Source organism: Nuphar pumila, chromosome 3, assembly GCF_984573655.1.
Source record: "Nuphar pumila chromosome 3, dmNupPumi1.hap1.1, whole genome shotgun sequence".
Taxonomy (NCBI): domain Eukaryota; kingdom Viridiplantae; phylum Streptophyta; class Magnoliopsida; order Nymphaeales; family Nymphaeaceae; genus Nuphar; species Nuphar pumila.
Window position 1 is genome coordinate 38,196,610 of NC_143251.1, and position 14,399 is coordinate 38,211,008.

At 42.5% G+C, this 14,399-nt stretch overlaps 1 protein-coding gene across 1 annotated transcript; it reads right to left on the minus strand.

Annotated features, from left to right (window-relative positions):
* Nucleotides 1–1,111: 1,111 nt before the first annotated feature.
* Nucleotides 1,112–13,874, minus strand: LOC149842628 (uncharacterized). Its single transcript, XM_090001521.1, has 3 exons — nucleotides 13,366–13,874; nucleotides 1,551–1,923; nucleotides 1,112–1,406 (listed from the first exon to the last, which is right to left on the minus strand). Exons 1-3 carry the CDS (start codon nucleotides 13,774–13,776, stop codon nucleotides 1,204–1,206), a joined length of 987 nt encoding a protein of 328 aa, XP_089857647.1. The 5' UTR covers nucleotides 13,777–13,874; the 3' UTR covers nucleotides 1,112–1,203.
* Nucleotides 13,875–14,399: the final 525 nt, after the last annotated feature.

Genomic DNA, 14,399 nt, shown 5'->3' on the forward strand with positions numbered 1-14,399 from the left:
GTGATGATTCAGGTTTAAAGAGCTACCAAGCCCAAGCCATCTGCTTGAAAAGGTAGAAAATCTTGTCATCCATTTGAGTAAACCGTGGGCCGGCCTAACAAAGAACTACCAAACAATGTCCTGCTGTGTGTAAGCAGCAATAGCGTGTTTGTGAACCTGTCATTTGAACTGTTCTTGAAGTTTCAACTGCGTGTAAAAGTAAACCACTATGGTTGTGGGAGAGAATAATGCCAGTCATACTGTTGAGGCACAAATTATGGTTTCATTTTAGAATTTTAGCAAACAATGATAATGGTAATATAATCCCATATCCTGCAGTTGGAAATAAACATTGTTGGTTGACATACATAATAGGTGCCAATTAAAACAGGGAAAGAAAAGGTTTTCTACCATCACCATGTATCGCTGAATTCTTACCATTATCATAACGAAGTCCAAAAGGGCTTGAGTAATTTCTCCTCATAAGCAGAAATCACTTGAAATTAAACGTGGTTCAACTGCACCACAGTTGCCAATTGAAAATGCCCCCCCAAAAAAACCAAAAAAAACTTTCCACCATATAAGAAAATTAGGGACAAACTGAACATGGCATGTTTGGGCTCAGCTCATTTACCAGTGGATTGAGCTCATGACTCGGCTCATGTTAGTTTTTAGCGGAGCTGAGCTTGACTCATCACTGAATAAGACAAGCCCAACGCAAGCTGGCTTGTGTAAAAACATTCATTGTTATTTATACATAGAACATATATATATATATATATATATATATATATATATATATATATATATATATATATATATATATATATATATATATATATTACACATAATAGTTCATATTTTATGTATATATTTTTCATTAATTCTTTTTTTATATATATTTTATCTATATGAGCTCTCCTGCCCAACACAGCCTGTGTTCGAGCATGACTCATTGAAGCTAAAAGAGCTGCTAGTGACTCGGCTCGCCAGCCATACTAACTGATCACGATCGAGTTCATGGCAAGCCAAATGGAGCGATCAGGAGCATCTCAGTTAGTTTACCAGCCCTAAAGAAAATCATTGAATTCTTAAAGGTAAACCTCGATTAATTTCTCCTTGAAAGCGGAAATTGTATTACGAACGGATCAAATAAATATCTTTGTTAACTTTTATACAGATGAGTTAACAGTAGAAAGGAAAAATGAGACTTGAAATCGTTTCTCATCTTGAAGTGATTTTAGTAGTAGAGTTTCTCATAGGAAAAGGGCTCAAAAGCCTCGTCTTGAAACAATAATCAAGTCCAATTGCAGCAAAAAGAAAGACAAATATATTTTCCGAGATGCATAACGCTGCATCTGTTGCATGGGAGAAAAGTTTGCCATCATTTAACTCCACTGGCAGCACACCCTCTAATTCGGCAAGACCTGAAGTTTTGAAGCTTCCATTAATTGGAGCAAAATGTGGAAACAAAAAAGAAGTGAAATAGGACTCCTAGTCATAGATGTGAATCCCAAATTTTGATGAAGACCAATTGTTGAGCAATTAAAGAGGTCAAGAGCTAATAATACCTTTCACAAAACCAAAGGCTGCAGACGTTCCTGTTTTAAGCTGAATATTGTCCAAGTCTCTTCTCATGGCGTAGCGAAATGAGACCCCAAACAAAGCACAGCTGATAAAGGTCACTGCTACACGCAGTAATAGCTCGCTATTACTATTGGCGTGAGACAAGGTGATAGGCAGCCCTGCCAGTGTGCCCACAACAGCAGAAACAGATGAAGCCTTCACAGACTCAGATCTCTCAGCCTCCTTGTCAATATCATCAGTTTCACTGCTCACTGAAGCATTCATGGGATCAATCTGGCCTATGTTACTTGAAAGAGCGCTTTCAGCTTCTTCAATCATGGCTCTTGCCATGGATATCTCTCGCTGACATTCTTCAATCTTCAAGGTATCACAGAGAAAGAAAAAAGGGTGATTAATTCAACAGATCATTGAGATGAAACAACCATATAATGAAACTAAAAGAGAACTATTATCTACGGATCAATGAACGCAAAGATACTGTGTCAACATCGTTTTGATTGAAGCTGATTACAAATAATCAAATGTCACTACTATAAACCATAGTCACCTACGTAGTTCAAGGTAATTCCTCGGCAAGGGTTTTTCTCAGAGATATTTTAAAAAAAGTGAAAAAATCTTGTGAAAATCTAAGAATCTTAAAAAATTTAAAAAATATAAATAATAGTAAGGAAAAATAGTTTTCTATTGTTTTTCTTACAAAAATATAAAGAAACAAGTTTTAAAAAAATTTAAATACAAAAAATAGAAAATCTACTATTACAACAACAACAACTACGCCTTCATCCCAAAACAATTGGGGTCAGCGATATGAACAAAAAAAAATCATTCTGGGTCTTCCACATGAATCCTTCTCCTCCAATCATTTCTATCCAATGCCATGTCCTCGGTGAGGTTCAAAGCATTCATATCCTTTCCTATCATCTCCATCCAAGTCTTCTTAAGCCTACCCCGACCTCTTTTAACTAATATATTTTCTCATTTCTCCATCCTTCTAACTGGAGCATCCTTAGGCCTTCGCTGAATATGTCTAAACCACCATAAACGATTCTCTCTCATCTTATTTTCAATGGATGCAACGCCTACCTTCTTACGTATCTTCTCGTTTCGAATCTTATCTTTTATTGTATTTTCACACATTCATCTAAGCATACGCATCTCAGCTACACTCATTTTTTGAATATGATGTCTCTTGGCAGCCCAACATTCCGTACCATATAGTAAAGCATGCCTAATTGTCGTCCTATAAATCTTTCCCTTCAACCGCAATGGCATTCTACGATCGCACAACACTCCAGTTGCACTTTTCCATTTCATCCACCCAACCTTTATCCTATGATTTACATCTCCATCAATTTCTCCATACTTTTGAATGATAGATCCCAAATATTTGAAACAGTCATCCACCGGTATTTCTTGCTCACCAAGCTTCACTACACTCCCATCACTACTTCGTTGCTTACTAAACCGACATTCCATGTATTCTGTCTTACTCTTACTCAACTTAAATCCTCTTGCTTCCAATGTCTGTCTCCATAATTCTAACTTAGCATTAACCCCAACTCTAGACTCATCAATCAAAACAATATCATTAGCAAACAACATACACCACGGCACATTTTCTTGAATTGATCTCGTAAGCTCATCCATCACTATAGCAAATAGGAAAGGGCTTAAAGCAGATCCTTGATGTAACCCAACTGTTATAGGAAAATTGATTGTCACCCCTCAACAAGTGCGGACATTGGTTACTACTCCTTCGTACATACCTTTAATTATACTAATGTACTTGAGAGAAACACCATTCTTCGTCATTGTCCACCAGAGAACATCTCTAGGTACTCTATCGTATGCCTTCTCCAAATCAATAAAAAACATATGCAAATCTTTGTTCCTCTCTCTATATCTCTCAATAAGTTGTCTAAGAAGATGTATAGCTTCCATAGTTGATCTTCCAGGCATAAAACCAAATTGATTCTCCGATATCATGACAACCTTCCTCAACCTATACTTAATCACCCTCTCCAAAAGTTTCATAGTATGACTCATGAGTTTTATACCACGATAGTTTGTGCAATCTTGTATATCACCCTTATTCATATATAGATGCACCAACGTACTCTTCCTCCACTCATTAGGCATCTTATTTGTCCGTCAAATCTTGTTAAAAAGATTTGTCAACCATTCTAAACCTTTCTCACCCAAGCATTTCCAAGCCTCGATATAAAAATATGATTTTTAAATTACAAAAATATCATGATAATATCACAATGTTTTCATTTTAATGATATTTTATAAACACCGCAAGATTTTCCTGATATTATCGGCAAAATTAAAACATCAAAATTTCTCGCGATATTTTTAAAATATGGCTGACATCAGTGAGTATACTATAAACATATTGTGGCTCACATCATAGTCTCATAACTCAAAACCTTCTCAGGCTACATCATTCATTCATATCATAAGTTCAATAAAATAAGAACATAATATAAAGTCTCATCTCCATTAGCCGCCTAAGGACACCTACCGGAACCGTGGCGACTCTGGTTTGTCTATGATAAATCACTTGAAACATACTGTCATGAGCCTATTTCCTTCAATGGGCCAGCGCGGCGCGACGGTCCTTCCCACCGCCGCAAGCCTACTTTCCAGCTCGTTTGCCGATCGCGGAAGCTTGTAATCAGAGTGCAAGAGAGCAAGAGAGAATAGAGGGAGAGAAATTGCAATCACAAGAAGCAATCACAACGAGGGTGAACAAAAGAAAGCTCAACGCATTTACTTCATTCACAATTTTGCCCGGGGGTATTGATTCACCTGAACCGGGCAGCTTACATCAGACTCAACAAAAGCAAAACAGACTTTAAGCGCAACTGTACACTACAAGTCGCAAGGGAACATGCTCCCCCCTTCAAATCATGCGCCGTCCTCGGCGCCATCTGTTTCGTGGTAAGCCCTGACTTCAGCCGGGTAGCGGCTGTTCATTTGAAATGCAGGCTCCCACGTTGGTTCCGTTGTTTCCTCCCACTGCACCAAGTATTTCTTCGCTTGCCCCAAGTAGTTGACCTTGTGGCGAAGGATCTGACTGAGGTGCTTCTCAGCCCGTTGTGCTGCCGGGGCCCTCTGCATGATGGGAGCACGTTGTGGCACACTGCGTTCCGGGTCTCCATCATCTGGATGAAACTGCTTGAGGTTGCACACGTGGAACACCGGGTGCACCTTGAAGTCTGAGGGCAACTCCAGCTTGTATGCCAGCTTACCCACCTTCTTTGTGATGATGAAGGGTCCCTCATACTTTCTGAGTAGCCCGCGGTGCCGCCCGCGGAAGATGCCTGTGCGACCAGGACATAGTTTCACCAACACTTGGTCCCCAACTTGGAACCATGCGGGCCGATGGTGTTTGTCCGCCCACTTCTTCATTCTCTTTGCCGCTTTGTGTAAGAATGCCTTCGCCAACTCATTCTGCTCGTGCCAGTCGCGAACAAACTGATAGGCGAAGGATGGCCTTCCATTTTCTTGTGCGGCAAGAGTGTGCGGGGTCAGTGGCTGCTGCCCCGTGGCTATCTCAAACGGACTGTGGCCTAAAGACTCGCTCTTCTGCAGATTATAACAAAACTGTGCCACATCAAGGAGCTTCACCCAATTTTTCTGATTGACACTAACAAAGTGCCTAAGGTACTGCTCCAGTATCCCGTTGATGCGCTCTGTCTGCCCATCTGTCTGCAGATGAAAGCTTGTTGAAAACAGCAGATCAGAGCCAAGTAGCCGAAATACTTCACGCTAGAACTTGCCCGTGAAGCGAGCATCGCGATCACTCACAATGTTCTTTGGTATGCCCCAATGCTTCACCATATGCTTTACGAACAACTCTGCAGTCTTTTCTGCATGGCACTCCTTGGAAGCTGAGATGAAGGTGGCATACTTTGAGAAACGACCTACCACAACCAAAATAGAACTGAGGCCCTCTACCTTTGGCAGACTAACAATAAAGTCCATAGAGATGCTATCCCAAAGACGTTATGGAATTGGTAGAGGCTCAAGGAGACCGACAACCTTTTGGTTTGTCCCCTTATCTTGCTGGTAGATGAGGCATGTTCGCACATACCCCTCAACATCGTCCCTCATCTGCGGCCAATAGTAGCCGCGCTCAAGGAGTGCTAAGGTTCGCTCCTGACCAGGATGGTCGGCCCATAGTGTATCATGGCACTCCTTAAGCAATTCTCGGCGGAGGCTTCCCTACCGTGGTACGAAGATGCGTCTCCCTTTTGTTACGAGGAGGCCATCATGTAGCCAAAATCGCCGAGTCTTCCCTGCCTGCGCCAGAGAAACAAGGTGTTGTGCGGTCGGATCCTGCTGCGTACCTTCACGGATGCGGCTCAGCAATGCGCCCTCCAAGTGCACTTCAGAAGGCTCCGCGCGCACAACCGCCAGTTCAGCCCTACGGCTCAGGGCATCCGCCACAATATTGATCTTTCCAACCTTGTACTCTAAGGCAAAGTCAAACTAAACCAAAAACATCTACCATCGAGCTTGTTTAGGCGTTAACTTCTTCTGCGTCTGAAAATAGCTCGTGGCCACATTGTCCGTCTTGACGACAAACTCAGCACCCAAAAGGTAGTGCCGCCAGGTCCTGAGGTAATACACAATGGCGGTTATCTCACGTTCATGCACCGTGTAACGCCTCTCTGCATCTTTCAGCTTGCGACTCTCATATGCGATCGGATGACCATCTTGCATAATAACTCTGCCAATGGCAAAGTCTGAGGCATCCGTGTGGACTTCAAAGGGTCTCGAACGATCAGGCAGTTGCAGCACTGACTCCCTCACTAAGGCTTTCTTCAAGCCATCGAAGGCATCTTGGCACGCTCTTGTCCAGAGCCATACCCGATTCTTCTTTAGCAAATCTGTGAGGGGCGCAACAATGAGGGAATAGCCTTCGATGAAACACCGATAATAGTTTGCCAAGCCGAGGAATGACCGCAATTCTGGCACTTTGCTTGGCGGAACCCATTCCTGGATGACCCTTATCTTCTGCCCATCCATACGCAGCACACCACGCCCCACAACGTGGCCAAGGAAGCTAATCTCCTCTTGCCCGAAGAGACACTTCTCTCGTTTGACACAGAAGTCATTCTCCTTCAGCACCTGAAACACTGTTCGCAAGTGCCCGACATGTTCCTCCATGTTGTTGCTGTAAATCACGATATCATCCAGGTAGACTACCACAAACTTGTCTAAGTAAGGGTAGAAGATCTGGTTCATTAAAGTCGTGAACGTGGCTGGAGCATTTGTCAGCCCGAATGGCATTACTAGAAATTCGTAAGCACCATAGCGGGTGACACAAGTTGTTTTCGGCTCATCACCTTCAGCAATCCTCACCTGCCAGTAACCCGATCGCAGATCTAGCTTGGAAAAGATACGAGCACTCCCTAGCTGATCGAACAAGTCCGCTATCAATGACAATGGGTACTTGTTCTAAACCGTGACCTTGTTCAAAGCACGGTAATCCACACATAACCGTTTAGAGTCATCATGTTTCATCTAAAAAAGGACTGGGGCACCAAATGGGGCTTTTGATGGACGAACAATGCCTGCGTCCAACATCTCGTCTAGCTGCCTGCGCAGCTCCTTTAGCTCAGCTGGCCCCATACGGTATGGAACCATTGCGGGAGGCTTCGCTCCCGGGGTCAACTCAATCTTGTGGTCGACCTCACGTCTTGGCGGAAGACGCTTTGGCAATTCCGGAGGCATCACCCCTCGAAACTCCTCCAATAGTGGGGCTAGGGTCGGCGGCACCGCTGCTTCTACCGTCCCTTCTTCTGCGCGCACTGCCACTAAGAATGTTTGTTCCCCATGCTTGACACCCTTCTTCAATTGCATTGCCGATAACACTAAAGACTTGCCTTTCTGCGTAAAGCACTGCACTGTGTGGGATAAGTCTGACCCCATGATCGTCAACATGTTAAACTTTGGCAGCATCATAACATTCTGGCTTCGCAGAAACTCCATGCCCAGAATCACCTTGAAATCGTCCAGGGGCACCACAGAGAAGTTGACTTTGCCGACCCAACTCCCCACTTGAGTAGCCACATCTCTTGCTTCACCAAGGATGAGCTTGGCCTCAGAGTTTACTGTTTTGATAGTCCTTTGCTTTGGCCCAGTTTTCAAGCCCAACCGCTCTGCCTCTTCCCGCGAGACAAAGTTGTGTGTGGCTCCGAAGTCTATCATTGCTGAAATAGACTTTTCATTCATAATGACTTCTACGTACATAAGTTCCTTACTGACCTGCATGTTCTTAGCTGCGCAACTTCTAGCTGCGTTAATCGATCGCATGACCCCCATCCTTGGTTGCATGATCTCAGTGTCACTGCATTCAGTATCCCTGCATTCTTCCTGTGCAGCATTGGCTTGCCCGTCGTCATTTACAAGGCGCTTTGGGCACTGCCTGGCGATATGTCTATCGCCACAGAACTAGCATGTCACAACCGCACCCTTGTTGCTGTTGTTATGCTTTGTGAAGTTCTGTTTCTTTTTGGATTGATGGCGTGTCAACACCTCACCTTTATCGTTGCGCTGCTCATCCTTCTTGCTTCCGTGGTCAGGCTTCTTCCCAACTTTGGTTGATGGGGTGAAAGGCTTACGCTGAGTGTTAACTAAGCGCTCGGCTGCCACATATGCATCTTCCAAAATACGGGGGTTGCTCCTTTCCACTTCAGACTGTGCCCATGGCTGAAGTCCCACAATGAACCAGTTGAGCATGTCGTCTTCTGGCATGTTAGGTATCTCCAGCATAAGCTTCTGGAACGTTCTGACATAGTCTTGCAACGAACCAATGTGTTTGAGCTCACGAACCATTCAGTATGCTTGTCTCTGCGCATTTCTTGGCATGAAGTATTTGCGCAACTCCATTTTGAAGTCATCAAAGGTGTTTATCACACATTGACCCCTCTCCATGTCATTGCGCTTCCGCCTCCACCAAGCGATAACATCTCCATCAAGTAAGGTCGCTGCAGCCTTAATCCTCAGATCTTCAAGGGTCACATTTTGGATATCAAAGTAGTCTTCTACTTTGAACAAGAAGTTCTCAATGATCTTGCTGTCACGAGAACCATTGAATTTTACGGGTCTTGGCACATCAATCCTTGATGGCCTCTCACCATTTCCGCCATTTAGAGTCACCGTCCGCTGTAACGTACGGTTCTTCAACTGAAGCTCCCCTACTTCAGTCTGCAAGTCGGTCACTGTAGTCGTCAACGAAGTGACCTGCCCCATTAGTAAGTTTACCTGCTCTTGCAGGCTCGCCACATCATTCAATCCATTGAATGATTCACATGCGCGTGAAATCGCTTCCTCATGCGAAGTCACCTCTTCCACCAACTTGTTAACAGTTGCAGCTAACTCTTCTTGGCCCTGAGGTGAACTCATCTCCTCAGCTTCGGCAACTGCCTTGCCTTTGGTGTTGCACAAGTTTTGATAAGGCGCCACGATGTCTTGCTCACAAATCGCAGTCGGTCGGTGTGTCTGTCGACATCGACTCCAGAGTCTCTTCCCCAGCACGAGAACGGGCTCTGATACAACTTGTCACGGGCATATTTCCTTCAATGGGCCAGCGCGGCGCGACGGTCCTTCCCAACGCCGCAAGCCTACTTGCCAGCTCGCTTGCCAATCGCAGAAGCTTGTAATCAGAGTGCAAGAGAGGAAGAGAGAATAGAGGGAGAGAAATTGCAATCACAAGAAGCAATCACAACGAGGGTGAACAAAAGAAAGCTCAACGCATTTACTTCATTCACAATTTTGCCCGCAGGCCATTACAGTTCAAGTATACGGGCTGCCCCTTCGGGGTATTGATTCACCTGAACCGGGCAACTTACATCAGACTCAACAAAAGCAAAACAGACTCTAAGCGCAACTGTACACTGTAAGTCGCAAGGGAATACATATAATTGTAATTATAAAAAAAAAGGTGAGTCTACAACTCAGTAAGCAATATTTATAAACAACTGAAGAATTTAACTCACAACTGTAGTGGGCTCTAAGCCCTTAGTCTTAGTTTTGTTTTTCACACCACATATTACACATGTTTGTTTCTTTTAAATCCCTCTGTTAATCCTCTCCAAACTCATAAGTTAACATCCTCTCGATGCTAACTACTGTACTAAATTGGCTATACCAGTAATAACCTAACAACCCATATAGAATACCCCAATTCTACGGTCTTTGCCAAACTATGAACCATTATTTGTGCTCCTATAGGAGTCACGAGGCACTGCAATGAAAGAAGATATCCCGGTAGTTAGCCGGAAAGTCAGACTAGAGAGCTATACCTCCTCCCCAAGGTTTATGGTTCATGCTACATCCTGGTTTGCCTAAAGTCCCAAATGTTGTATGAAATATAATCCCTAGGATGTATTAAGCAACTCATTGCTTTCTGACATGAACTACTTTGAGTTCACTATTTTCTTTGTAACTTAGTCAAGTTTCTCAAGCTCTTCCTAGAGTTCTGATATCACTAAGATCTAAGCACGCAAACGATGTAGTAACACCATCAATAAATCACCGACGACCCACGCTTATGACAGCTCTCACCCTAACGGCCATTAGGTAGCCTTTTTCATCCATCACATCTTCCTGAAATTTATGAGGTTAAGTCTAACCCGCTAAGTTGATTAAACTTTCAGTAAACTAACTAAAAGCAGGGACTCTTAGGACTTTCCTTAAGTACTCAATTCTATTCTTATGCATCTAATTCTAGATTTTCTGTATGCACTTTTGTCTAAAATACCATAGCTCATTAACATGCAACTTATATTGAGAACTTATAAATACATGAAATCATTATTGGCATTACCGTAAACTCATATGCATTCATTTTCTCTCTCATGTGACATGAAACACATTATAGAATGCAACTGTATTAAATACAATATACAACTATGTTCTCAAACATATAAGATTTCATGTAAGCTAACTCATACAAGAAATAAACTGACTGTGTATTATTAACTAAACATGTTTATAATATCTCTTACCTCGATACATGGATACTAAACTTTCAACCTGCAGTTGAATCACTCGTTGATGTATTAGGATTTGTTCAATACATAAAACTTACTTAATTGCCAAACCGATATTTCTCATACTTTATAAAATTACCAAACTACCCTTCCTCAGAAAGGTCTATCGATACTCATTTTTCTATGTTGTGTGTTTGAATATGAAAACAAGACAGTCAAATTCCTCTTTGTGTCACGAATCCAACACACCAAGATTTGTTTAGTTTTGAGCTTAGAGTGAAAGGTTATGCCCAATTTATCAACAAGGGCAACATAGTCATTTTCACTTCTTAGATGGGTCTGAATTCCTTTGAATCTAAACTTCTCACTGACCTAACTCATTACTTGTCTGGTCTAGGTTTAATTTGAACCTGGTGAACCTTCCTAATTCAGTCCTAGATTCCTCCACTTGGATATAGATCCAAATCCATTTACTATGAATCTGAACTGGATAGAGATTCAGTATTTGCGAGGTCCAAATCCGATATAACAGATCCAGACCTTGGTTCTCCGCTTTGGTGCAAAAACTGAAACCAGACTGATACGATCTAGGTTTGGGTCCGAATTGGATCTAAACTGAATCCAATTGTGACCCGGTCTGCTCTGACTTAGGTTCTACTGGATCTGCGTTATGGTAGAAAATCGAGACATCCCCTTATCTCGGTTTTCTCCATAATTATGTGTTAATATATATATATATATATATATATATATATATATATAAAACCTCGTTTCTTTTTCTTAAACACACAATGGGTCTGAAAACTCATCCAGACGGAGTTGGTTCGGGTGTGGATCTTACTGACCCGGCCGGTCTCCTATTGACACGATTTTCAGGCTGATCACCTATTGACTCAATTTTCAGGCTGATCTCCAACAGACTCGCTCCGGTCAAGCCTGGCCGGACCAAGTTAGTCTTTATGTATATTTTTATATATTTATGTATATATTTTCTTCTTTAGGACTGACTCGGTCTGGTTAGACCAAGTCGGTCTCAAACTTCCTTCACATGGGTCGATCACGCCCCTTACCCGACCCGGCTCGGTCTGTGCGCTTTTTGTCATACCAAGATAGAGAGGAAAAATCCTCTTTGTCCCAATGTACCAGACCCGGCTCGGTCTGCAAGTTTTATACAAAACTGTGACAGAGAGGAAAAATCCTGTTTGCCCCCCTCATACCAGAATCGACTCGGTCTGGTATAACCAGATCGAGTCGGTCTGCATGTAATCAGAGACCAAGACAAAGAGAAAAATAATCCTCTCTATCCCTTCAACATAGTCGACCCGGCCCGGTCTGGTATTACCAGACCGAGTCGGTCTGTAGTTTCTTCTTCTTTTTATTATTTTTATATCATCTCTAGATGGGCTCAGCTTGCCAGACCGAGTTGGCTGGGTATAATCCAATCGAATCAAGCCGGAGAGCCCTCTCCGTCTTGATCCTTATCAGATCGGACTCGGTCTGGGCTGGTGGTGGTCGCATCATAATTGCCGGTGCCGACAACCATTATGGTTGCTGGTCTTAACGGATTTGTCACCTGCACCGGCAACCACCATGGATGTCGGTACTATAAACTTAAAAATGACAAGAACATGAAAAGAAGCCTGGGAAAGAAGACTTACCGGTCGCCGGAATGCAAACCCCCACATTGCCCTCTTCTTCCACTAACCTCCTTCTTTCCTCCTCTCAATCTCTCCTCTTTTTCTCAAACTTCTCACAGCAATGCTGGAGAGGTTTGAGGGGCTTGTGGGCCTATAGAGGCCAACCTGTAACTCCTCCATTAATGGAGGCTCCTCCCTCTCCCCCACTACCACGATCATGGGTGAGAGGGGGGAGGCTGCCATTAATGGGAAAGTTTTTCCCTTCTCTCCCCACTACCAACGTGGGGAAGAGGGAGGGACCTCCCCCTCACCTTCCTCTCTTAATGAGAGGAGTTACAATAACATACATCCTAAACCATTCCTAAACCTAATTTTGGAACTTTTGAGCTGATAACTGAGTTGAGAAAGAAAAAAAAAAGACGGCAGAACTTGGGTGTACTTGAGCCTACACATAGCAGTAGACATTCTAATATGTTCCTACTTCATAAACATAATGAGGAACATCAAAAAACTACTAAAAACCATAGTAATAGTAAAGGAAGGAGTTTATAATAGAGGTTTCATTTGATTTAGGTATAAGCCATGGTATTGCAGCATCATGGGACAAGCATATTCAGTAACTCCCTAAATTTTTATTGTGCAAAAAGAGTGTCTCTAAGAGGCTACCAACACTTCAATTGAAATGCACCCTTTTTTCCACCCTCACTCACAAACCAGAAGCATGATATGAATAAGACCTCAGACAGCATGTTTGATTCACGGAATAAAAAACTCGTCCCATGAGCTATCCAAAGTTCGTAGAGTCGTAAACTGAAGCACCAAAAAGCAAAAAAAAAAAACGCTATTCAACACAAAATTCTCATCTAAATTATAATCATCCATCAAACTTAATGAATTTCAGTTTGTTCACCCAATTAAACAAAGATCCCCAGTAGTCAGATATTCCCATGAACCGAAAACACAAGATTTCTTTAATTTCTCGACTAAAAAAGAAAAAGAAATCGCTATAACAAATTGGGTATATCTCCATCTTCATCAAAATTCGAGTCTTCACCATCTCCCACCAATTTCTTGAAAACAAAGATGCATAGTGAAATGCAAAGAAGAAGGAAATTGTGGGTAAATCAAAATGGGTAGCAAGAAAACTGAACCTCAGATGCTCGGATTTCGAGCTTCCTGACGTAGTCCTTGAGATGGGAGACCTCCCTTTGTTGTCTCTCGATCTCCGCCAGCTCGTTTCTGGCATCCTGCACGCTCTTCTCGGCCCTCTCGAGCTCCTCCACGAGACCCCTGTTCCCTTCGCTCCTGAGCAACTCTTCCACTCTCTTGTCGACCATCTCCGAGAGAAACCCCTTGGCGGCTGTCTCGGGAGCGGCTTCCCCTCTCCCGCCCTCTGCGGAGCTGCATCTCGCCGGTACGAGCTTCTGTTTCAAGCGGGAAAGAGGGTATCGGGGAGAGGCAGAAGAAGAAGTGGGGAAGGAGGAGAATCGAGAGGAAAGAGGCAGCCTGGCTCTGAAGCAGCAACCAAGGGATGGAGAGAGAGACGAGTGAACAGCAGCCATTCCTACCCAGAGGATCGAAAGAGAGAGAGGAGGAGGATTACTCTCTCTCTCTCTCTCTCGGTCTCTCTAAAATTTGACAAGGATTTAAGGTCGCGTTTGGGAAAAAATCTGGTGAAAAAAATTTCCTTTTGAGTTCTCATAGTCATGACATACGAGAAACCTTACATATAAAAATTTCACAAATTAAAAATGTTCTTTGATTTGTTTGATATCTAGCAATGGAAGAATTTATCATATAAAAAAAATTAGAATTTTTTTTTCTTTCTTTTGAAACATTGCCAAATATCGATTCGCAAGAATCGCAACAAGCTGTTTTGGTTTATTTTTTAATATTTTCAAAAAAAGGTCTAATTTTTTTTATTTTTTAATATTTCTCTAACACTTGTCTGCTGGTTAAAAATTGGTTGATTCAAAGTCTGAATCGGCTGATTTTCTGAATGATTTTGAAAATCAATCTAGGCTCGATACTGCAACATTGGTTTGAAACAATTAGAAAAAATTAGAAGAGGGCACAGAATTGGCTCAAAATCTATTTTACACACAGTCAAATCAGTTTACCCTTTTCAAATATTATAAAAGGTTTAAAATTATTATTTTTTTATATTTTTTAATAATGGGCATCA